Raw genomic sequence first — 26,813 nt, forward strand, 5'->3', positions numbered from 1 at the left:
TTCAGGACAAGTGCACAATGAAGGCCTGTGATTGTTATCTTTTGGTTTGTAAGTATGCTTTTAATCTTTAACATTTCAGCGGATGATAAGATATTACATACTTAAGCTTCACCAGTAAATCTAACAAAAGTTAGGGACAAACAAAAAATAAATTAAAAAATCACACACACTGTATTATAGAGAGTAGCACTTCAGGAATATCTACATAGCAAGTTAACATTTTAATCTAAGATGATCAGATGTTTGAGGTGCAAATGTCAGCTATTTGAAAACAAACAGCTATGATGGTTATAAGATTAAAAACACTGCAAAACAAAAACTGAAAAATTGTTTGAAACTGTGCTTTTAGTAAGCATCAAGAAATGAGATGGTGAAGATTTTTCAAAGAGCTGCTTGCAGAAGAATGAAAAGGTTAGAAATAGGGCCGACAAAACATGAACAAGTAAAAAACTGTAAATGGTACAAATACATTTACAACTTACTATAAATATGTCTACATCTCAGAAAACAGAATCTTCCTTGTCAATCTACATTTCAGGAAACATTTAATAAGTGACACATACTGTATGATGCCATTTACAATAGATTCATAAAAACAAATTGCTAAAATAAACATTCTGTAACAAATCCTCTCCATTTCTCTGTCATGCTATATGACACTAAAGAAGGTGAATTACTTCATTCTCTTAAGAGTACAGTAGTTAAAAATCATTTTGAGTTAATTTGTGTAACTAAAATGGCTTATCCTGTAGCCCCAGTTTATTAAATACAATAACAAATTCTGTAAAATCTTCAGATTTTAGCTTATTTTTTTATAAATAAAATTGTCTAATTTATGAAGGATTTAATACAGTCTATAGTACATATGTATTTTAATCAGTATGCAATTGCTGTTTTTCATATATGTCTAACCTAATCTATATTTAATGGGTGAACATTGTGTAATTTGTCATTTTAATTTATACTTTAGCTGTAAACTTGTTACGGTGCTCTGAGTCCATACTCAGTAAAGAGTGTTATGGAAAAAAAATAAATAAATTGAATTTAAATATAGTAAAATATAAAAGGCTTCATCTGAAGTACTGTTTTCATTTTTGCTGTCCATATTCAGAAAAAAAAAAAACAATAATTAAGTTAAAGAAAGTCAGAGAAGAGCAAGTAGACTGATTTAGGACTGTTAGGTGTCTGCTGTGAGTAAAAGCTAAAGGTGTTGAACCTTTTTTAGTTTAAGCAGATTAGATTAGATAAACTTTAATAATAAAATGGGAAGATATCTGAAGTGTTCAAAATTATGAAAATAATTATTATAGTAGTTCCACACTCTTATTTTACAAAAAGAACATGGACACACATATGGAATTTATTAAGTTAAATTTCATAGAAATATTGGAAATTTTTATTCACACAGTGAATCCTAGACACATGGAAGAAGTGATCAGGTAGTGCAGTAGAGAGAAGGACATTAGGGACCTTCAAAACTTTACTAAATGTCCTTTTAGAGTGATTAGGTAATTTGATGAGCCTTATTGGGAGTAGCATGTTCTTGTAAAAATTATTTGAATCAGCAAATATGATGTTAATTAAAACTGATAGAATAGAAATGAAATTGTGCATCATCTGCCAAAAAAAAAATATATATATATATAAAACGGTTAATTATAGAAACTATCAACAGTATCAGGCAATGCAATTCTCACTTTGCTTAGTTGCTGGTATTTTTTTTAGTTTGACATGTATTCCTCATATAACATTATTTGTTTATATTATTTTTACTTGAGCCTAGAAGTCTTGATAATTATTTTTACATATTTTTAATATACTGTACAATAATAATAGGATAATATTTTCTTTTTTTTGCATTAAAGGTCAAATATTTTGTTTGCAAATGTGATTTCTTTTTATACAACACTTTCCTTCATTGCATTTGTTTTATAAAGTTAATCAAGGTTGCTTCCAAACTGTTAACTTTTTCTTTCTGTTTTTCACTATGTTAAAAAATAACATCTGTTTTTTCAGTACACTAAAATTATTACATTTTGTAAGGTGTTAAAAGATAATGTAGTTTAATTTGTAAATTGTAGCTCTTATAAATAAAAAGAAAATAAAGAAGAGACAAAAAAAACAACACTGCAGTAGATAGGTGGTCAGAAATTAATAACTTGATGTAATTAAAATTGAATTTAAGGAGTGCCTGTTAAGAATAGTATAATTAAAATGTTGCCATAACCAAAATGATTTGTGAGTTGAAAGGCTATCTCAAGTAGGTTTTTATAATTTCAAATAGCACAATTCATCTTCTTCCAATTGATATGTTGTAGGGTAATATTTTCCTCAGTTAAAAGAATTTTAATCCAATGAAAATCAAATATTGCATTTTGCCTTTTGGGTTACCATTCATCCATCCATTATATCCTGACTACAGGGTCACGGGGGTCTGTTGGAGCCAATCCCAGCCAACACAGGGCGCAAGGCAAGAAACAAATCCCGGGCAAGTTGTTTAATGAGGGCGCACACACAAAGCACAATCTAGAATCACCAATGCACCTAACCTGCATATCTTTGGACTGTGGGAGGAAACCAACGCAGACACGGGGAAGCGAACTCGGGTCTCCTAACTGCGAGGTAGCAGCGCTACCCACTGCGCCACCATGCCACCCTGGATTGCAATATTTAGTGATTTAAAATCCTGATTAAGTTTAGGTATAGTGCTTTGGCTTTGATGACAGGATACACTCTGGCTGTGACTTACATATTTTGACTCTTCTGTTTCATCATTCAAATTATAAACTGTTATCTTGATCTACATCAGTATCTATGGCTCACTATTGGATACTCAATGAGTGTCACAATTTATATTTTAAATTGTTTATATCTTTTGTAGGACATTTGTGATGTTTCTTCCCATATCCTTAGCTTTATAGCTTATATAGTACATCTGATCATGTGGGGAGAATATGAAGATTCCTTTACACCAGTGAAAGACAACCTTTTTCGAGTTGCGGCGCACTAAGTCCAAAAATTTTCTTTCGCGGCGCACCTGAGGGACTGCCCATAAATAAAGTCGTGACGACACAATCTATGGACAATCGCCAATAAAAACAGTTAATTTTACAAGTTTGAAAGACATTTTATTAATAAAGGAATCAAAGGATAAATCTTAAATTTAATTAATGTGAACGTTGAGATTGTTTTTCAGCACATATGAGATTGATGCGAGGATCAATTTTCGAAAGACAGACGCGCATTTCCTTGTCGATCATTTGAAGTCTCTCGCGTTTCTTAGACTTCATTTCCGTAAGTGTTCCATTATCTGTTTTTCCAACATAAAATATATTTTTTTAAACATTATCTTTTTAATCAACCAAAAGTTCAAATACTAGCAATTTTAAATATTTTACAAACGTTTTCGCGGCGCCCCTAGAAAATTCCACGGCACACCGGTTGCCGACAATGCTTTACACTCTACAAGATAGCTGCCTGAAAAACTAGTGTTCCAAAATGCATATATAGTACAATTATCTGAACATTTACAAGCATGATATACCAGCCACACATGCTGAGCTGTGACAGGGGAGTACAGACTGTGCTAACATTGCTGCTGATTCTCCAACCTTTGAACTGCCCACTTGTTTTACTTGTTTTCACTTGCTTTGTGTAAATCTTATTTATATAAATCTTATTTATTTATTTATTTAATTTATATAAATATTATTTATTACCATTTTTTCGGGGGATTTATATTTAATGGGGCACCTCCATTAACCTCTGGAGCAAAAAGACAAGAAACTTTCTTTCATATTGTTTCTATTTTTTATTTTATTATCATTTTTTTATTTGATTTGAAATCACATCTTTAAAATGACTCATCAATATCTGAAAAGAACAAAAACTAGTCCATTAATAAAATTATTGTTATTTTCTTCCTAAAACCTTTTGTTACCTGTGATTAATTTATGCTTTTGTGTTTGGTTTTGCAATTTTTCCCTAATACACTTTTCTTATGTGCATCCATTGTCTCACGTTGCCATTTACACAGTTTCATATCAGTAGTTTTCATAGACCTCTGCTACGCCATCTCACTAATGTTTCTTTCAGTCTCCCCAGTCCTGACGGTCCTTTGGATTGAGACCTACTCTGCTCATGTCATCTGACATTATTTCCAACAATGTCTTCTTTCACATCATCCTCCTCAAAGTCCATCTTGGTGTACGTCTACACCGTATCATCTTTTACCTTTCACTTGACATGCCTAAATTACCTTGGTCTGTTTCACTTCAGCACAACTTCTGCTGCCTCGTCCATACCAAATCTTCTTCTTAGTTTAGCTTTCATTTTCCTCTCATTCCATGACACTTCCACATTCATCTCATCAGATTTTCATCTCTGTTCTTTCCAACTTTGCTTTATGTGCTGTCTTCATTGGTTCACTTGGATACAGTAATCTCCCCCAGCACAACTTTTCCTTTCAATGCCAGATAAGCTCCTTTAGAGGTCAGAATGTGGGAGAGTTCACAGATTTTCCTTTGCTTCTCACTCTTGCAATCACTGCCATGCCTGAACCTGCTACTGCACTTAACATATGTGGTAGAATTCAGAATGTTAATTTAAGAAAGAAACTGATCTTCTAACAGGACAAATCTGATAAAACCTATGAATCAGTAATCAGGCAGGAGAAAAGCTTGTCCATCTGCATAATTTATTACTCTTCAGCTAATGCTTGAACAGGGAGCATTCTTCTACAGTGTGATCAGAATGGTCATATATTAAAGGTGTAGGTCTATTTTATGACCAACTGAATGTACATAACAGTGTCAATCAATGCATAATTTTACTCTGGTTGGTTCCTTAGTTTACACTGAAAAGATCTATGTAAAGCAAATTTATATAATATAATATCATTTATATAACAACTGTCCAATCTTGTTAGTCATACTTCAGTGCATTTTGTGTGTTACATTTTTGTCTCTATTGTTCACTTGACTTTAATCTGGTTTCCTGATATGCCTGAACTGGTTTTTGGCATGTATTAACCCTTTATGCTATTTCTTTAAGATGAATGCCATGTTACCCTAAAACTATTCTTCCACACATGTCACCTAAGTAGCAAATCTTTCCTGCTTTCTTGAAAGCAATTAAATTGCCTTGCTAAGTCTATTACGCTTACTTCATCAGCATTCTGTTGTCCTCTCACTTGCATTCTACAAATAGAGATTGCACTAACTACCTGCAGACTACCCTTCACACCAGTGTATTTTTTTATGTCCCCACTTCTGACAACCCATACATTAGATTGAGGATTTCCCAATACATTTAACTCACATACCACAAATGCACCTACTTCTACACCTCCTGCTTCTTCACCTCTAACCATCAACTAAGTCTTGCCTTCAAGTACCTTGAGGTCTTTCTCTCCAAACTTGCTTTCTATTGCAGTATCTTCATTATTGTCTGTTCCAGTTCCACTTTGCCTTTTATCATCTAACAAATGACAGAAATTCCAAGAAGCTCAATGGAAATTCTTTCATTTTATTAGATTTTTCTGCAACACTCTTGGCTTTTCAAAGGAAATTTTCAACAAACTAACAAGCTGCAATATTCTCTTTTTATCTACAAATTCCATTATTTCCTCAAAAGTGTACTTGATTATTATATTTATCTTTTGAGTTGTGCCTGCTGTGTCTCTTCTGATTAACAAACATTAACTATTAGGTAGTTTTATTTCAACCAAACATCTAGGTTTTTACAACTCTGCATCCATCTTAAAAAATGATTATGACTTTAATAAATCTTTTTGTTTAAAAGCAAATTAATTGATGTAGCATAGGAAGCTGTCAGTGTCATATACCTCAGATGGGGAAATAATCAGTATATGTCTATAGAAATTAGAAAAAAAAGTATGAAAATTCACTTGAATCAATGTGGCAATTTATTTTTACGTGAGATTATATCACACTTTGTTCTTATGTTCTTGTATTTTTCTGCCATAGTGCTTAATTTTCAAGATGGATATTGACTGCTTCATCTTTAGCTGTTCAATTTTATCACATGGAAAAGTACATGAAAATCAGTTGTAATTGAAACACTGCATAGAGTACAATGCTTTTTTTCTATAGTTTCCAACTATTTTCACATCTCTCTCTCTGTGATAAGTCTTTTTGTTTTTGTTTTTTCAGGGATGATTTCAATGCCTTCCTTAGTAAATCTTACAGGTAAGTGAATGATATTTACACTAATTTTCTGATAGATTAGTATTTTTTTTTTCTGATTTTGAAAACAGTAACTGAGAAAGCAGGGTAAATTCATTTCTGAAAAGCTTCGATTTCCTGTCGTGTATTTGTAATATTAGAATGAGGACATGTAAACTAATTCCCACAAAAGCACTCTATTACTCTTTCCTGGAGATAGACAAGCTATTTCGAATTCATTATGGTAAAAATTATGGGGGGAGGTGGGAGTGGAAAGTCTAAATCTGATTCAAGCCGAAGAGACTAACTTAACGTTTTAATTCTACTTCTTTAATCTTTCTAGCTGGGTGGTACAACGCTTGTGATTTTAAAAATATTACAAATATTGCTGGGTACGATCCCTGTATTTACATTAGGATAGAAATACAGATGAAGAATATAGGTGGGATAATTGAAGGATTGGTATGTATGATAGAAGGAGGGCTGATGGTGCCCTTAACCAATGAATCACGTATTTTAGGGTAAAGATCCAATGATTTCCCACCAGCTATATGTATTTGAAGCTCTGAGGACCTAGGATCACAGTCATTTCCCATACCATACAACCACTATCTCCTGGAATAAGATTGTGGAGGAAATATTGAGATCCTACCAGCATTACGTGCAAGATGCTTAAGGGACTGACCCAATGGAAAGGCCCTCATCCACCCAGGCCATACAACCATGATCTCCTGGATTAAGATTGCAGAAGAAACGTTGAGAATCTACCAGCAATACATGTAGAATGCACAAGGAACTATGTACTTATGGAAACACCCTCAGTAACCCAGACCATTCAACCATGATCTCCAGGGTGCAGATCATGGATGAATATAGAGATCCTACTAGCATTACTTGTAGGATGCTCAAGAGACTAGGTCCCAAAGGAAATGCCTTCTTCCATCCAGATCATACAACCATGATCCCCTGGATTAAGACAACATAGGAAATAATTGAGATCCGACCAGCATTATGTGCAGGATGCACCGGGGAACACGTCCCCATGAAAAGGTTCTCCTCCATCTAGTCCATACAACCATGATCCTCTGGATTAAGACCATGGAGGAAATATTGAAACCCTACCAGCATTATGCATAGGATGCTCAAACTATTTTACTTCCCCTTTAATTCTGCCAAGCCCACATCTCGGCTATGGTTTCATTAGATAGTAGGAAGGTGGAGTGGGAATCCAACCATCACAAATAGTTATTCTTGCCGTTTACCTACCCTTCATTGAATTTCTTCACTTTGACATTCAGAGCACTGGGCAGAAATCACGTTGCATCAACACTACTATCCGGCCCTCGCGATGCTTTGTTTTAATTAAACAGACGGATTACCCTGGTCCACACCAGTTCTAAGCCAGCTGCTAGGTGCCAGCAGAGGTCACTCGCTTGATCACCTCATCAACCCGGGTGTTAGAAGCAGGCCAGCGCACACCACAGCTCGGACAATCCACAGAAAAGTCCCGGTGTGTGTCCAGAGTTGCTGCTGGGTGACTCCCCCACCAGTCGTGGCTTGAGCCTGGTCCTACTTCATACCCCAGCCCAACTAACCCAGCCCTTAGATCAGGATGGGCAGTGCTGGTCCTTTAGAGCTACAGTGGCTGCAGGTTTTTGTTCCAACCCAGTTTCTTAATGAGAAGTCAATTATTGCTGATGAAGCATTTATTGCTTAAGTGACATTTTGATGCTTCATTTTGATGGCCTTGATCAGATCGCCACCCTTAACTGCTTAGTTTAGTATTTAACAGCTGCATTAAGGGTTTTAATAGCTCCTTATTAGCAATAAGATGCAAATGACAAAAGAGACAGCAGTTCTCCATCTAACTTGTTTCCATTTACACCTCCGCAGATTCATCATACACTCTTTGGTTTAATAAAACACTTTAACAGAAATATGTGACAGACTGAAAATTATCCTTGTTAGGCTTTAATTCATTTGGGTGATACTCTTGAAAAGAAAAAAATCTACTATATAAGAACCTAACACTGTAGACTAACTTGTGTAACAGACGGCTGGCAGCTCAACCTGGCCGGGACACCCAGAGACTGGAAAGATGGGGGAAGGCAGCTACTTTGGGACACGGTCTCCCCAAGACACTGCAGTGGTGCCCCAGATTTCCACAGGGCACCATGGGACATGGAGTTTAGTATCACAGCCCTGCTGGGTACCTTGGGTGCCACCAGGGGACACTGTGAGACATTGGGAGACAAGGTTCTCACTTAGCTTGGAAGTACTAGAAGGTCACGGGAACAGAAGCCCCGAAGTATTTGTGGGCCGATTAAAAACTTAAGCTCTCCATCTGGCCTGTGCTGGCAGGTCACATGGATGGAAGAGCAGAAGCACTTCCGGGTCAGGGACTATATAAAGGACTGCTGAAAACCCAGTAAGCATGCCTGAGTCGGGAGGAGATGGACAACACTTGTTGGGAGGTGCTTTGTAAATTACATACCTGTAAACCTGTGGCTTTGGGGTGCTTGGAGTGCACTGTATAGAAAGAAAAAGAATTAAGCTACTTCTTAATGATTTTACCCAGGTGTCTTGCATGTCTGTCTATTGGGTTTAAGGGGCAACAGTGACCCCTAGCGTCCACACTAGCCATAAAATTAAATAAAGTCTTGGAATTAAACAATTGGGATGGAATGAAAACCTGGAGCAACTGTGGCCCTCCAGGACTGACATTTCCCACCCCTGCCTTAGATCCAATCCTAATCCCAAAGTTTCAAATCTGGCTTGCCAACTTCCCTTATCTACATTGTTCTAACATGCCAGAGGCTGTTCACCTTGGTGACTTGCTGTGGATATAGGTACGACCCGACACAAGATTTACGTGCTTTCCCCCGGATTTTCAAATGTCATTGAGAGCTTTTAGGATGCTGCCGGAAAGCACAATGCTTTCCAAGATGCTGGCCCCTCTCTCGAGATGAACCCATTCCAGGACGGCCCTCCCTTTCAACAACAAAAGAGAACTCTCCCCGGGGCTCCCACTGGCTTCTCCAGGAATCTCCGGATTCGGGGATCTGAAACTGACTCCCTTTCGATGGGCCCAGGGGAAAGATGCTCGCTCATCCCTTATAACCGATTGACACATTGAACCTCAATTCGGCCTCGAAAGTGCTCATTTGAATATTTGCTCGTGACAGCTGGATATTGGCTCAACACTCCAACACCATCCATTTTCAGGCTGGTTGATTCGGCAGGTGAATTGTTACACACTCCTTAGTGTGTCCCGACTTCTATGGCCAGTGTCCTTCTGTCCATATGAACCAACACCTTTTCTGGGATCTGATGAACGTTGGCATTGGGCTCCTTAACCCGCCATCTGGTTCATCCCCCAGCACCAGTTCTGCTTGACAAAAGTGGCCCACTAGGCACTCGGAATTCCAATAATCAATAATCACAATACACAATCCTCCAGTCCCAGCAGCCCTGTCATACACCCTCCCAACTCCAGCTCCGCCATACACCCTCCCAACTCCCAACTAAATAGTCCTTGACCCGGAAGTACTCCTTCTCTTCTTCCGGGTCAATGCCACATCTTCAGTCCTCAAGTAGCCTGGAAATACTGCGGGCTTCCATCCTCATGACTCTGAAGTACTTCCGGGTTGTAGTAAAAGTAGGAGTCCCTAGGTTCTTTATGAGCTCCCCCTGGTGGCACCCATGGCACCCAACAGGGATGAGGAAACGGACTCCACAGCTCCAGGGGACCTGCCATCTAGTGTCCCGGGAGGCATTGTACTGAAAAGGCTGCCTTCCTCCATTCTTCTCGTTCAGGGACGTCCTGGCCATCTATTACAATATATATAGTGACTCAGTGATCAGTTCTGTACAACTTCATGCATGTTTCTAGGTTTATTACAGTTTATTTCATTTATATTCATACAACCTAACAAAACATTATTTTCTTTACTTTTATTTGAAGGATCTAGCACTGAAAAGGTGATGCCACAACAGCTAAAAGGTAAAGGTGGATTTCTTAAATATTAAGATTTAATTAATTCATATTTTTATTTTTAATCTGCTATGTGCTATGTAGAGTTCTGAACCTGGAGCAATAGCAATGCAACATTGGGTAGAAAAGGGAGAGGATGTCAAAATATAACCCCATGTGAACATTGGTTTTCCTTAAAGTACTCAGGTTTTCCTCTCGCATCTGCCAGGCTAGGTCCATTGGTGATTCCGTATTGATCACAGTATTAGTTTAGCAAATGTGCACATAGAAAATGTGCTGTTCTGACTCCCAATCTAAGGCTGTTTTCAAAAATAGCATCATTTTTGTAATTTCTGACATTGAAATAGTCTAAAGTAATATCTCACATGCCTATGTCTGAAATTTGTCATTTGTAACTTTCTGGGAGTGGCACTTAGAGGGCTAGAACCACCGGTAAAGAATCAAACATCAAAATTATTGTCATATTTGTGATCAGCAACCTTGAAATAGCATACAATGACACTCAACGTTCCTGTATTACTGACCCCCATTTTATTAAAGTTTAGTGAAAAGGAGTAACTTTGACTCCTTGTATCCCATTTTAGGTCACTCCTGGGGTCAGTTGATGTAGCATTCTAAACATTTAAGTACTACTAATTAATTTCACTGACGACATCTTTTGGTTTCTCTTTATCATAGAGGGTGTAATTTTCAGGTTCAGAGGGCTAAAAGTTGGGAGGAACCTCCAAAAGTTCAAATGTCTTGTGTAAGTAGACGAGTCGAAAAGTATATCACATAATGGGGTTTTCTCATACAGTTGAGTCAGAAAGCGTCGGCCAATAAAGACTGATGTGATTTCAAAGCATTCATAAGTAATTTTATGAACAAAACTATAAAATAATTAGTAATTTAGCCATTGGGCAAATAGTTACTTTTTGTAGCAGTCTCTGTAGCTGTCCAAGCAATGTAGGAATCAGAGACCAGTTTTAAGAATTAACTAGTAGCATTATTTTGTGCTATTAAGATTAAACCACAGTTTAAATATTTTATTTTTTTAATTTTAAAGAATTATTTTTGATGTCACAATTTGAGAATCTACAATGTTATTTTTTTGTACTCTAGTGGGCTCTGCCCTGCTCGCTTCGCTCGCCCACCCCAGGTTTGGTTAACCAGATATACAATTTAAAGAGATTGTTATTTTATTTCATTCATTTTCATTCATTTTTTATATCTTGATATTTGCCAGTAATAAAGCTGTAGTGAATGAGTTATGGGCGGCATGGTGGCGCAGTGGTAGTGCTGCTGCCTAGCAGTTAGGAGACCTGGGTTCACTTCCCAGGTCCTCCCTGCGTGGAGTTTGCATGTTCTCCCCATGTCTGCCTGGGTTTCCTCTCACAGTCCAAAGACATGCAGTTTAGGTGCATTGGCGATTCTAAATTGTCCCTAGTGTGTGCTTGGTGTGTGTGTGTGTGCACCCTGCAGTGGCCTGGCACCCTGCCTGGGGTTTGTTTCTTGCCTTGTGCCCTGTGTTGGCTAGGATTGACTCCTGTGACCCTGTGGTTAGCATATAGCGGGTTGGATAATGAATGGATGGATGAATAAGTTATTCCTATGGGGATGAGCTACATGACAGCCACTTTGCGTCTCTACCACTCACATTGTGAAGAGGGGGACTGAATGCACGCTAAGGAGATGCCGTTGCTCCTCTGAAACCCCCTCTTAAATGGTGATACAAAGGGAAACAAATACATTTTTATTTCACCTCATCTTTGCTCAATAAGCTGCTGGATGGCTGCTGCTTCTGCCGTGCTGTGTGATCTTCATGTCGCGCAGCACTTCGAACATTTAAAAGTCTGTGCAGCAGCTGTCCTTTTGTCTCACCATTTTGTATCGCGGGACGTTAAAGTGTCTCTGAGAAAATCACGTCTTGTCTCCTCCCAAGCCTTCCAAGATTTTTTTTATAATCGAGAGATTTTGAAGCCAATAAAGGTTAGAACAGTTTTATCTCAAAATGTTATGAATGATATTAGTTTTGTGGATAATCAAACACATATAAGTGTTGTGAATCTACAGTATAAACCCTGTAGAATAAACATGTACAGAATTTTAACAAATAAAAGTGAACAAAATTATTCCAGGCTAATTCTCTAGGCACCAAAAGCTAAAGTCCATAACAACCTAGAGAATAACCCACAGAGATAATATGGGATACAATTAGTGACCAAACAGAGGCTCAAGCCCAGTTTTTAGTATCAATCCTGAGAACGAAAATAAAAAAGGAGAAAAAGAGACTTGGAAATAGACCCAGTAAAGAAGAAAGTGCTGAGCATAAAGTATTGTAAAAAACAGGTAAGAAAGATGTTGTTAACTGTATTCAAAAGACAGTGCACCAAATCCAGACATAAATCAGTCTCAGGAACATATTGGCTAGAATTCAACCAAGAAGCAAGTAAAGTGCAAGTTCACGTACATCAGTTTAGTTTAGAAATTTAAAAACATGGATTCCAGATATAAGATGCCACTCTATATTATACCGGCAGCACATGTCACATGGCTAGCAACTGCAACAGCAAATATGATCAATATGGTAACACCCATAAATATCCAAAAATTAAAAATAATAATGCAAGAAATAAAAGTAGCACAGTGTAATGAGGAGGATCATAAAACCTGTACTACACTAACCACTACCTAACTGTACAATTAATGTTAGCAACAAAATGCTGAATAATAATATGAAAATGACACACCGAGCATCCCAGTATAGCATGTTTGTATGGTTAATGTACCACTGTAGCCTCTTATTTTAAATGCATCTCTTACTATAGTGAAGCCGAACGCAACACTGATGCTGAGAACACAGAAGGAACCTGTGTATGTTGGAGACACAGTGGCTCTGGATTGCATCATTGAGGATAAGAATAGTGGCTGGACATATTCCTGGTACAAACAGAATCCAAATCAAACAGGAGCTCACATTTTACAATCTGCTGGACACCTTTACACTTTCCAACCTGTGACTCAGACTAACAGCGGAATGTACCGGTGTGATGCACAGAGAAATGCTCCTCTTCGCTTTACAGCTTTAAGTAATACTGTTACACTGACTGTTCAAGGTGAGTGTGGGACTACATTGAATGACATTTATTCTGAGTTTCAATGGCTTAGTTCAACGAGATAGAACTACTGTCAATATATTAGTAATAAGGCAATAATACATTTTATGCTACACTTAAGTAGAGAATAATATTTTAAAGGCTGTGCTGAAAATTGTCTCCATTTGCTGTGAGCCATAAGATGAAAGCAGAAGTCATTACAGTGGCTAAGATGTTGTTTGGCATATGGCATCCTACAACTCTTCAAAGTTATGCAGGTTGTTCCTTTACACTTTCCCTTTTAACAAGTCATTGAGGTAAACATTTTAGAATAATTAGTGTCTCAAAAATATTCTAATATGCTTAGTTGCAGGTATTGGTTCAGTTTTGAACTTCCATTTGTCCTCAACCTATCGTTTTTTGTTTTTTAAAAAAAAAACTTTCATTTTGGTACTCTTCCTGGTTCTGTCCTCCACATTACGTTGATCTTTCTTTTATCTCGTCTTTTGTTTCTCACTTCAAGGTTATTTTTCTTTGTGATCACAATATTTTTTGTCTATTTCCTCCATGTCCATAACATAACAAGTGAAAAGAAGTTTGATTAAATGTTGCCAGGTATCTCACTGGCTTGTACAAGATTTGAACTGCAGATAAAACATATTTGGCTTGTACTTCTTATCCAGAGTGGTCAGCCAGAATAGATGATTTTGGAGAGTATTGGTGTGTCCAAAAGAGGGTGATCAGCTCGACAAACTGACCAAGCTTACTGTTGAGTAATGTGCCATGGTAAGGTGGTCACACTTACAATACCACCTCAAAAACACAAAGGCCACAGCATTAAAAACAAATTATGACATAACTAATTTAATATTTGTCTTGGAGTAAATAATCATTTAGCGTACAATCCATGTCAGGCTCTGCTGGGAAACTCTACTGGAATTCTGCAAAATGAATATAGTGGTTGGAACATACATCTCCTTCTGTGTCTTTCTCATTTTGGTAGTTGATGTTCTCTCAGTGGTTTGGCTATCATCTTTCCAGATGTGGCAGGAGTGTGCAAATGTTTGGAAGTAGTTTGAAAGATTATGAATTAGTGCTGCTGCTTCACAGTTAGGAGACCTGGGTTCGCTTCCAAGGTCCTCCCTGCGTGGAGTTTGCATGTTTTCCCCATGTCTGTGTTGGTTTCCTCCGGGTGCTCCAGTTTCCTCCCACAGTCCAAAGACATGCAGGTTGTGTCAATTGTCCCTAGTGTGCACTTGGTGTGTGTGTGTGTACCCTGGCCAGGGTTTGTTCCTGCCTGAGCTCTGTGCTGGCTGGGATTGACTCCAGCAGACTCCCATGACCCTGTGTTAGGATATAGCGGGTTGGATAATGACTGACTGACTTCTAAAGTCTTAAGTTTGAGCAGGGCAGCAGTTGTAGTGCTACAGCATGTCTGTGGTTCAGTGGTTCTGATGTTTTTTGGTGTCAGGATATGCCAACATGTTTTATAACTTTAATATAGTATTGTTTTGGCAGAGGAAGCCAATCAGTGTTTCACTAGGATCTTCTGCTGTTTGGTAAAAATCTCTGAAAGCAAAGAACTGCCTCTGCATTTCTCCACGTAGAGCTGAAGACATGTTTTACTAAAATACTGATATGGCATTATAGTGAAAGCAAGAATGTAAAATACATAACATATATAAAGGAAAAGTATAATAATAATAATAATAATAATAATATGTATTTGAAAGAATAGTTATTTTATAAGCAGGTTATGTATAGGGGAGCCTATCTTATTGAGTACAGTAACATATTATATATTGATTGAACTTCATTTCTGCCAGAGGACAATGACTGACAACAGGCACTTGTGCCCCTTAAAGCTCCCCTCTCTTCTCCTTGGCTTTCATGCTGTCCTCTTTTCATTCTCAGAGAGAAGGTCCAGACTTGATGTCATCTCAGACCATACAAATGGCCGTGTACTTGAAGGAGACTGGATAATTCTGTCTTGTCAAGTCAATGGTGATCCTGTTAAATGGAGATATGAACTGCACAGGGGTAAAGATGAAAATCTATACAAAACACAACTAGAGGAGAACTTCACCATCAGCCCTGTGACTCACTCCCATCATGGGGAATACAGGTGTCGAGCTAGAAAAGGAGAAATTTACTCAAGCTTCAGTGATCCTGTTTGGTTACACGTGTCAGGTGAGAGGTGGAACTTATAATGAAACCTTTGCTGAAGCACACATTGCCTGTAAGTAATCTTTCAATAATTGTGAAGGACCACTCATTAATCATACAGTGTGCCTGACTTTAGACATGAGCTAAGAGAAAATTGAGGCAGCAACAAAGATAATTGCTAATGAATTAAAATATGATTCTGCTTTTTTTCTCAAAAGTTTGGGATGAAGAATTTTGCAGCTAAATGATTATCACTTTGCTTTCACATCAACTTTTCTTAATAGGTGTCACATTAGACAGACCAGGCCATGCTATGCCACTACCCTATCACAGCATGATCTAGGTCTGCCCTGTGTCTTCTCCCAGCAGTGCATGCCTGGTACTTTCCCCCTGCAGGGCATCCTTAACTACATGCCTAAATCACCTCAATTGCCATATGCAAGTCAATCTGCACAGAGTCCTCCCATAATGCTCAAATCCTAATTACCGAGACTGGTCTAAGCAGTTCTGCCTAGGAATCTAATATTGGCTATTTGCATTTATGATTTTAATTATTTCAGTCACTGATGGGAGCTTGTGAAGAATAAATGTGTACTGTCATCTTCCCAATAAATTGAAAACATCATCCAAAACTTGTCTCCAATGTCATACCAGCACAATTTTTAGCCAATCTCACATAGCAAAATGTATCCATGGAAAAATATTCCCATATACTGTATATTTACAGTGACTAAAATGGAACAAACTCTTTGAGAAGCAGAGATAACTTTTAAGTCAGAAACTAAAAATTATTCTGTTGAGATGACAGGATTTTTCACACCCCTTCTGGTGGAACCTTGACGCATCATCAGTGATTTTACCTGGGGCCATTAGGTTTATTAGGTCTTTCAAACATCATACAATCTCGCTTGGGTGACCTATCTGGAGACAATCATTTTCCAGCTTGTGTTCAGGTGGCATGCATGGTCCACAGATCATCCTTTTTGATCCAAAGCCATCATGAAGCCTTCTCTGAAGCTTCAGTGATAGTTTTGATGGCCTTCCTGTTGTGCAGTGCTGAAACCCCAAAGAGCTTGAGGACCTAGTGGAGAGACTGGCCTGCAAAACCTCTACATCCCAATTCACTGGGCTCACATTAGGAATTCCATCCATATCTCAGGCTCTTTCCCATCTGTCCTTCATACCTGTCCTTCTTCCTTACAAAGGCCTCTTCCATCCAGTCTTCCCAGGGAACTGTTAGTTCTAGCAGGACCATTTGTTTTGTTGACTGTTACCACTGGACCAGATCTGACCAGAGAGTGGTTACTCCAGAGTTTCTTGGAACTTGAGCTGTCTGTCTAAGATGACCTTCAGCTGCCAGTCCCTTAGCAATTAGAGCAGCGCACTTGGACTTCTCCACTGCCTTGACAAATTGGATTGCTTGCTTTGCTGGGAATACTGCTTACTGTGGTTGATCCCTGAGTAGATAGACTCTGCTACTGCTCTCAGCACCTAGTCATGCAGCTTTTCTCCCCAGGCCTTCAGTCAGCAGCTCAAAATGTAATCCTTTTTGGCACAGTGGGAATGCTGGTGCATCTGTCAGACTCCAGCTGTAGAGAATTGATGGGCTTGGAAAGACATCATACACTGATTAATAGAATAAGGAAATTTATTTTTTTATGGTTCTTCCCTCCATAGCTCTAACAAGAAATCTTACAGCTCATTAATTGTTTCCACCTGCTCCATGAGAACCTGCTGATGCCTCCATGCCATCCTATTTCAGTGCTCATCTTCCTCTACTACTCACACTTTTTCCTGGATCAGCTGACATCTCTCCTTGCCTTGGGCTTTATCATAATGTGGTTTTGAAATACTACCAAGCCCTGCTCATCCAGACACCTCTGTCAGCGATTTGTGCAAAGGCCATGGTTCAGCCTGGATTATGGCCTAGTCGACTTTTATTCCTACTGCAGAGACTTTGGGGCCAGTAAAGTGTCTATAAAACAGCACCTCTCCTGAACAAGTTACTATGACATCCTCTGACAGGCTGGTAAAAGTGAGCTGAAGTTTGTTATTATTTCTGTACTAGGCAATGCACAGTTCTCCTTTGGCTCAACTGATATGCTTTCCATACCAGAAAAACATTGGTTGAAAAAAGGCCCAGAAGTCACTGAAGTGATCAAAAAGTTTAGTAGTGGCAGAAGTTTAATGGTAGAAAAACTGAAGATGGAAATGATGAAAGGCACTGTTTGCATATTAATAAAATAGGGCAAAATATGCTTATCACTCAGAAATCAAGAGTAGGAACTAACATAGGCATTAACTAGCTGCCTTGTCAGAATAAAAGGCAGGTATGGCTGTCTAAGCAAGTCAAATAAACCAAACATCCTGAACTGACTGCTTGAAAATTTACATGAATATAATTTTGGCATGAGCAGGCCATTCAGCCCAACAAACTATGCCAATCCTATTCAATTATTTTTCTCAAAAAAACCTCAGACTGAATTTTGAAGGTCCCTATAGTCCCATTCTCTTTCTTTCTACTCTCTACTTGACTACTTGCCTAATTTATTCTTTGTGTCTATGGCACACTGTGTATAGAAAAATGTTTTAAAATTTGTGCAGACTCTATCCTTAATAAGCTCCATCTGCATATCTTAATTCAATTTAATTTAGAATAATAATTGTGATACACTGTATTAATTCCTTTTTTATTTATAAAAATTTCAATCATGTTACCTCTTAATCTATTCTTAAATGAAAAGATTTCATCTACTTACTTCATTGCTCATACTTCTCAGTCCTGGAATCAGCCTAGTCACTCTTTTATGGACTTTCTTTAGCATTGCTATGTCTTTTTTGTAATATGGAAATCAGCACTGCTCACAGTATTCCAGGTGGGGCTTCACTAGTGTCTTTTATATTTTAATCATAATCTCTCTTGATTTATCCTATGCACATCATGACATTCTGTTAGCATTCCTAATATATTCAGTAAACTGTCTGCATGTAGGTAAAAACAAATCCACTACCACTTCTAAGTCCTTCTCTGTAAGTTGTATCTTCATGTTTCAAACTTCCCAACATATAATTAGGTTCAGTATTTCTACTTCCTATGAGTAATACTTTGCATTTGCTTACATTAAATTTCATTAGCCACAAATCTACTCATATCTGCATTCTCTCCAGATTTTTCTGCATTGCTTTGACTGATTATAGAGTAGCTGCTATTCCACAAAGTTTAGGATAATCTGCAAAGTTATCCAGTTTTGTATTCTTGCACAGATCCTCCATATATCAAAAAGAACAGTGGTCTCAGCACTAAACTGTTAGGGACAGCATTTTAATATCCTAATTTTGGGAAAACTGGGTGGCAGGCATTTTGAGCTGAAATGGCTGTTCTTGTTAAAACTATTGTAATGTTCTAATATGAAGGCCAGTCATGATGTATATGGGTCCTTAATCCTTTAACAGGTACCTGGTTCAAAATTATTGCACTAAGTACTGGGATCTGCCTGGCTTTTCTTATCCTCCTGGGGCTGCTCTACACATACCTCAAAATTAAAGGTCAGTGCAGATTACTCTTATTTCTCTCTAAAGAATACTGAGCTTTTGCAGGGGTCCCTTTCTTAGCATGGAAAGATTTTATTTTCTTGTAGTGTTAGATTGTGAACCAAAGCATTATTAAAAAAAGACAAAAAAGTTAAACTAAATTTAACTTTTCAGCATAGGACATAACATTCACAAACCCCAAATCCAGATCAGAGTCACATCTACTGTCACATTTGCACAGGGCCAATTTAGACAAACAATTCACCTAACATATTCATCATTGAGATGTGAGAGGATATCCGGGATACACTTACAGAAGTGAATTAGTACCAGCTTGGATGTTAGTGTCAGATAAGAGTCAAAGGTATAGTACAAATTGCAGTTACAATTATGTTAATTTTATATCATCTAATCAAGAAATTCAAGAGCATGCAATCATATATGTTGAAGCTACAAGACTCGTTAGATCCCTAAGAAATTATCCAGCAGTTTTTAAATCAGATGTCAGATATCCATCCACCCATCCATTATCCAACCCGCTATATCCTAACTGCAGGGTCACGGGGGTCTGCTGGAGCCAATCCCAGCCAACACAGGGCGCAAGGCAGGAAACAAACCGCGGGCAGGGCACCAGCCCACTGCAGGATGTCAACTATGTAAGTTATCATATCTTCAGATTTAGGATGAAATTGGCAGGTAAGCACACACTCCAATTCAGTCCAGTTTATCCTTCAACCTTCCTGCCACTGCTGTGTACTACTCACGGTTGTGTCTGGGAATATGGAAGATTACAAAGCCACATCATACAATCTGAGGATAGCCGTGAAAGCCACTAAGCAACCATATGAGGAAGAAATGAAAGGAAACTTTGAACAGTCCAAAAATATGCACATGTGGCAAGAGCTGCAGACATCAACAGACTATAAAATAACTACTGCCACCATGGAGAGCCCAGACACTTGTCTGGCAAATGAGCTTAATAACTGTGAATTGCCGCTAATGTCAGCCTGCAGTCCAGCAAATTTTCAGTAAGAGAGCCGCTCAGTGAGGAAACAGAACCTGCCTGCCTGAATGACTACCATCCTGTAGCACTAAAGCCTGTAAAAATCAAGTGTATCAAGAGGCTAGTCAAGAATTATATATGTTTGTCTCTGCCAAATTAAATGGATCCATAACAGTTTACATATTACTCAAGTAGATCCACAGAGGATTCCATCACTTTGATCCTTAATACAGTATCAACCTATCTGGATAACAAAAGAGTATACAGTATGCAAATGCTATTTATAGACTATAGTTCTGCATTTAACTCTTGGACACATGTGTCTGAACACTTCATTGTGCAGCTGGATTTTTAACTTCTTGACAGGCAGACCTCAGGTGATTCAGGTCGGTGGCCACACTTCATTGTCCTTCATTCTTAACAAAGGTGCTCCATAGGGATGTGCTTTGACTTATCTGCTGTACTGCTTCTACACATATGATTTCACAGCTGCACATGACTCTAATATCATTGTCAAGTTTGATGATCAAATAGCTGTGGTGGACCTAATATCTAACAGCAAAGAGCAAGCTTACCTTGATGAGGTGGAGAGTCCGTCACACTGGTGTCAAGACAACAGTCTATTCCAGAATGTCAGCAATACAAAGCAGCTGATTGTGGGAGAAAACAGCAGAGGCACTGCCACCCCCTCAATATTTACAGCATTCAGAATTAGCCTGGTCCAAACACAATCTTGGTGGAGAAGGCAAAACATTTTTACCATCTCAGACGCCTCATGGATTTCAGGCTGCCTTCCCAATTACTTAAGAACTTCTATAAATCCATTTCAGAGAAATGGAGGAGGAGCTTCTGTGCAAAGTCCATCCACAGGTTGAATAAGGGTCAGGTTAGGTTAGGTTGGGAAGCATGCACTTGTACAAAGTGTTGTTGCATACACCACACAACAAAACAGCTCGGGTCTCAGTTGGCAACCCTCAAGGCAGACATGCGGTCCAGTCCCACCCTCTGGAAAATGACCCTCTATCTGCTGCAGCCAGGTGTTACATGGGTGTCCCCTTGGCCTGGTCCAGCCACTTGCAAGCTGGATTAACCTCTGAAAATTGTGCCACATGGCCATAGTGCTGTAACTGACGCTCCCTCACAATGCAGGTAATGTGTCTCATTTGGGACTCCATGAACAACCACTCATTCGACACAAAGTCAAACTAGTGGCACCCAAGAATTCTCTGAAGAGACAAAGTGCTGAAGGAGTCCAGTCTTCATCTCAGGTCACTGGACAGCATCCATGTCTCAAAATCATATAGCAAAGCAGGAAGCACTAGGACTCTAAAGACTTGGACCTTCATCTTTTTACAGAGATAGTGGAAGCGCCACACACCCCTTTCCAGCAACCTCATGACCCCCCATGCTCTCCCAATCCGTCTACTGACTTTATAGGAAGAGTCACCAGAGACATGAATGCCACTGCCGAGATAAGTGTCGACACTTTCTCTGCAGACAGGCACACTGCTGACGGCCGGGATCTTGGTTTTTATAAGCCCAGATACTCAGTCTCTGGAGAACCCTGATCAGAGCCTCCACTGACTCTGCGAACGTCACAGCATTGTTGGCAAAGTGGAGATCAATGAATCTCCCTTCACCCACAGATGAAGACACTTTGTCTGCAGACAGACACACTGCTGATGATTGTGCCCAAGAGGTCATTAAAGGCCTGGATCTTGGTTTTTATCAGGATACTCTCAAGCCCAGACACATAGACACCTCTCTCAGTCTCTCAAGCGCCCCAATCAGAGCCACCACTGACTTCGCAAAGATCATAGCATCATCAGCAAAGTCAAGATCTGTGAATCTTTCTTCATCAACAGATTTCTCACAGCCGCTGGACCCAACAACCTTTCCCAACACCCAGTAATACAAGCATACAGAGTAGGAGCAGAAACAAACCCCTGACGAACCCCAGAATCAACTGGGAAAAATGCAGAGGTCCTGGCTCCACTCTGCACAGCACTCACAATACCAGTGTACAGATCAGGAAGAGTCTAAAAATATATGTTAACTCGTTTAGATTAGGTTATTCATTTAGCTATTATTTGTTATTGCCATGTACCATGTATTAATGATTTCTGATGTTTATAAAGTCATGTATTATTGTTATTGTCTTTTTATATCCTTGTTAAAGGCCCAGTCATTGGAGTTGAGCAGCTAAGTATGTCAGTACAGATTGTACTGTATGCATAAATAATGACAAATAAAATTGGGTTTAATTTGAAAAAATATAGCAGCAACAAATGAGTGCTCACAGAGTACCATACTTGATCCAGCATTTACATTAACACTGGGGTGCATTACTCGGGAATGAAAAAGAAACTGACATCATTACCAATTTAAGATTGTCACGCATTTTTTCATGTGCTTTCAAGGAGACCCTTAATTTGATGCTTCAGAAAGCATGATCTATAAAAGGTTTCCATTAACTTAAAATATATGGAAGCTTGCGTTCACCAAAACCATAGCTATTGCAACAAAAACAAACAACATGTATAATTTTAGTCTATAAAAACTTTAGATAACTTTCAAAACTAAGCAAAAAAGAAAAAATGGTCAACACTTAGGAAGCACCACAAGAAGAATAAAAACAAATATTATAAACTGTAATTCTTTCAAATTTCAGGCTTGTTGCACACTGTGAGTTGGGGAAACAGGTGAGACATTACTTTTTTAATTTTATATATTATATTATATTTATATTTAGTACTTTAAATATCAGAAGGGAATGTTTTACAGTATACTGGAGATTTTGTTCACATACATATTCTAAATAGAAGACTTGCGCACTACAGACTCCTATTCAGGTCACTTTTCCCTACCTATTAGCTAATTTAAAAGAAATAAATTATTAGTAGGGATTAGATAGTCAGAGAGTAGGTTGTTTAAATCTATTACATACAGTCAACACTGCTTTAAACAGCATTGTTGAGGCCTACTAAAATCTGTAGCTATTTTAACAGCATTTTTTACATTACACACTTTTGCCCATGTTTTTCTTAGTTTTTCTTTTTTGTGGAGGAGGAGATTGGGTGTTCCATTAAAATTTTATAATGTTTATCAAACTAGAGGAACCGTCACTTTAAGAATACAGAATACACAAAACTAGCTCAACAGTGAGAAAAAAAATAACATTTAGTAAAGAAACTTAATTGTATAATCTACAACAATTAATTGTATAATCTACAACAATTTTCATACAAACAGTAGCTCAAAGTGCTTTACATAATGAAGAATAGAAAAATACAAGACACAGTAAGAAAATAAAATAAGTCAACATTAATTAACATAAAATAAGTAAGGTCTGATGGCCAGGGTGGACAGAAAAACAAAAACTCCAGACGGCTGGAGAAAAATAAAATCTGTAGGGATTCCAGACCATGATACCGCCCAGTCCCTCTGGGCATTCTACCTAACATAAATGAAACAGTCCTCTTTGGATTTAGAGTTCTCACGGAAGGACTTGATGATGACCCAACCTGATGCCAGTCCCAAGCCCGGATAAATACGGTTAGTGTCAGGAAGGGCATCCTGGTGTAAATCTTTAATACAATCATCTTCAGAAAATTTTAACAGGTACCCATTAGGTGATGTACAGGGGGCTCAACTGACCCATGTGGGTAGTGTGTGATGGTTAGTTAGGTCAAGGGCAGGTTTGGCTAATCAAATTAGTCCAGAAGAAGAAGGGGAGGGGAAAGAAAAGGTAAAAGTGGGGACATTGAATTTCTCCCACATGCCAAAGACTTGAAATCTAAACAAAGAGTGTTTATACTAGGAATGGCATGTTGGGACAATGACTGGCAAAGTATGAGAGTTGACAAATTTGATGGAAAGGAAGGAAAGATGGGAGTGTTGTATGTGACAGGAATCAAGATGGTAAGGGGAGCAGAGAGAAATGGTGTAAGTATATTAGAATCCAAAGAATTAAAATATATCCTTGTCAGTATGAATAGAAGGAGTGATAGGGTGAGGAGTGTCAAGTTGGGCCTCCGTGAGACTGTAGTTAATGTTATTTGTGCATATGCTCCTCAAGTTTCAACAAAATGTAACATAAAACAAATATTCTTAAGCTCATTTCATCCAGTTCAGAGTAACAGGCCTGCCCTGGTGTCATTGGGCACAGGGTGCTACTTCATTGCAATGTCTATTCACATGCATCTATAGTTGTGCTTTCACACAGTTTGGAATCATCTGCTAACCAAACTTTGCAAATGTAGGAAGCAAACCAGAGTACCTGGAGGAAATGTAAACTAAAATCTATGTATGATTAAGATGACTATAGTTTAAATACTTTAACTTAATTATCAAAATAATTGACTGACTCCATTTAAATATGAACATGTGACAAGCAATTTAAAACTATCTGCGACAGCAGATCTAAATCTAGTGAATTGTATCTTATATATAAACGTCTATGCATGGAAGTGTGTGTGTCTGTAGGTCCAGCCCAGAAGTGAGTGGTGGAGTTGGGGTAAGGGCTCAACCTCCAAGAATACGCAAGCGAAGCCAGCATGTGGGCAAAGCAAAACCTCCGAAGAAAGAGTCACTCGCTCATCAGCTATTACAGGAGTGTGGCGAGCACATCAGCAAAACTGTATCCCTTTTAATTTTCCTCCCGTCACTAATACAAAAGCGAGGTGAGCCCATCGGCAAAACGAAACCTCCGAAGAAAGATAGTTGCTTAGCCACTAATGCACAAATGATGCAGGCACATTGACAAAATGAATCCTCCTAGGACAGAGATTCTCAGAGTAGTTCCTTTTAATTACCAGACATTTCTACAATTCAATTTTTTTTTCTGACGATTTGTATAGTTTCTAGGACCCCAGGTTTTTTACAGCACAGGCTTACACAGCTAGTATAATATAAATCACTAGACATGTAAACTTCATTAAGGACATAACTTGTGCAGGTAAATAAACAACAACTCAGCTACTGTATTTAGTTGACAGATGCAGAAAATTTTACCAAGCTGTCACATATGTGTGCCAGAGAACCACCTTGCAGGTTCAGGTGTGGTATGTAATAACCCACCGAAATGAGAGGGGGCACTGCCGCTAATGTTGTCATCTCCTTCTTTCCCCACAGTGCCGAGAAGCAGCTTGGTGATGCTGTTTAGTCCTGCCCCTTCTGGTCCAGCAACCATAAAATCCTGGGCATCCCAAATAGAGATGTCATTACTGGCTAGAGCAACCAGTAGAGATGACTGCATTCATTGAATTCACACATACGGGATGCATGCCTATGAGCGCTGTTCTTTTCTTTTGCTTTCTGTTAAAGTTTTCACTCTCCTCAGGCAATTAAAGGGACATCCCAGTTGGCGCACCAAAATTTCTTCTTTGCGTCAGAGCTGTCATTCCCACACCCAGCCACACAAGTATTGCTATATGTCTTTCTACCATGAACTACTCTGTTTCCCAAGACTAGTGATCTAACAGAACATAAAAGAAAGCAGTCACTAAAAATGAACACATAAATAGGTGAAAGAGGAATGATTCACTGCAAATACTGCACTTGAGCAGTCATTGACTTATAGACGCAGGAGGCAAAGGAAAAAATAAGAAGGTGTTTAGTAAAGAAAGATGGGATTATTACAACAGGTAGTGACAAAAGTGCACACAAAAAGAACTACAAACACTTATGCTGCCACTTATGCTTTACAACAAGTATAAAAGCAAAACTCATCCACATTTTGGTATTAACTGTTGCAAGTATAAACTAAAATGGGCATAATCTATGTCAGATAATTATGAAAAATTTGGATGGTCATGGAAATAATGACAAGTTGTGCTCATAGATGCTGCTGTTTATCCATCAAAATGCTGGTAACACTCCAATACTCAAACAGATTTAATAGCAGGTTTTTTTTTTTTTATTCTCTTATCCATCCATCCATCCATTCTCTTCCGCTTATCCGAGGTCGGGTCGCTGGGGCAGCAGCTTAAGCAGAGAGGCCCAGACTTCCTCTCCCCGCCACTTCTTCCAGCTCTTCCGGAGAATCCCAAATGCTCCCAGGCCAGCCGGAGACATAGTCCCTCCAGTGTGTCCTGGGTCTTCCCCGGGCCTCCTCCCGTTGGACGTGCCCGAACACCTCACCAGGGAGGCGTCCAGGAGGCATCCTGATCAGATGCCCGAGCCACCTCATCTGACTCTTCTCGATGCGGAGGAGCAGCGGCTCTACTCTGAGCCCCTCCCGGATGACTGAGCTTCTCACCCTATCTTTAAGGGAAAGCCCAGACACCCTGCGGAGGAAACTCATTTCAGCCGCTTGTATTCGCGATCTCGTTCTTTCGGTCACTACCCATAGCTCATGACCATAGGTGAGGGTAGGAGGTAGATCGACTGGTAAATTGAGAGCTTTGCCTTACGGCTCAGCTCCTTTTTCACCACGACAGACCGATGCAGAGCCCGCATCACTGCGGATGCCGCACCGATCCGCCTGTCGATCTCACGCCCATTCTTCCCTCACTGTGAACAAGACCCCGAGATACTTGAACTCCTCCACTTGGGGCAGGATCTCTCCCCAACCCTGAGAGGGCACTCCACCCTTTTCCGCTGAGGACCATGCTCTCGGATTTGGAGGTGCTGATTCTCTTCCCAGCCGCTTCACACTCAGCTGCGAACCGATCCAGAGAGAGCTGAAGATCACGGCCTGATGAAGCAAACAGGACAACATCATCTGCAAAAGCAGTGACCCAATCCTGAGTCCACCAAACCGACCCCTTCAACACCCTGGTTGCCTTAGAAATTCTGTCCATAAAAGTTATGAACAGAATCGGTGACAAAGGGCAGCCCTGGCGGAGTCCAACTCTCAC

At 39.0% G+C, this 26,813-nt stretch overlaps 1 protein-coding gene across 1 annotated transcript; it reads left to right on the forward strand.

The window, feature by feature from the left end:
- On the forward strand, positions 1-25,117 carry LOC120534647 (low affinity immunoglobulin gamma Fc region receptor II-like). Its single transcript, XM_039762237.1, has 7 exons — positions 1-48; positions 6,174-6,209; positions 12,987-13,274; positions 15,168-15,443; positions 18,873-18,965; positions 22,625-22,655; positions 25,087-25,117. The coding sequence occupies exons 1-7, from the start codon at positions 18-20 to the stop codon at positions 25,115-25,117; spliced, it is 786 nt and encodes a 261-aa protein (XP_039618171.1). The 5' UTR covers positions 1-17.
- Positions 25,118-26,813: the final 1,696 nt, after the last annotated feature.

The sequence above is a fragment of the Polypterus senegalus genome, chromosome 8 (genome assembly GCF_016835505.1).
Source record: "Polypterus senegalus isolate Bchr_013 chromosome 8, ASM1683550v1, whole genome shotgun sequence".
In the NCBI taxonomy this organism is placed as follows: Eukaryota; Metazoa; Chordata; class Cladistia; order Polypteriformes; family Polypteridae; genus Polypterus; species Polypterus senegalus.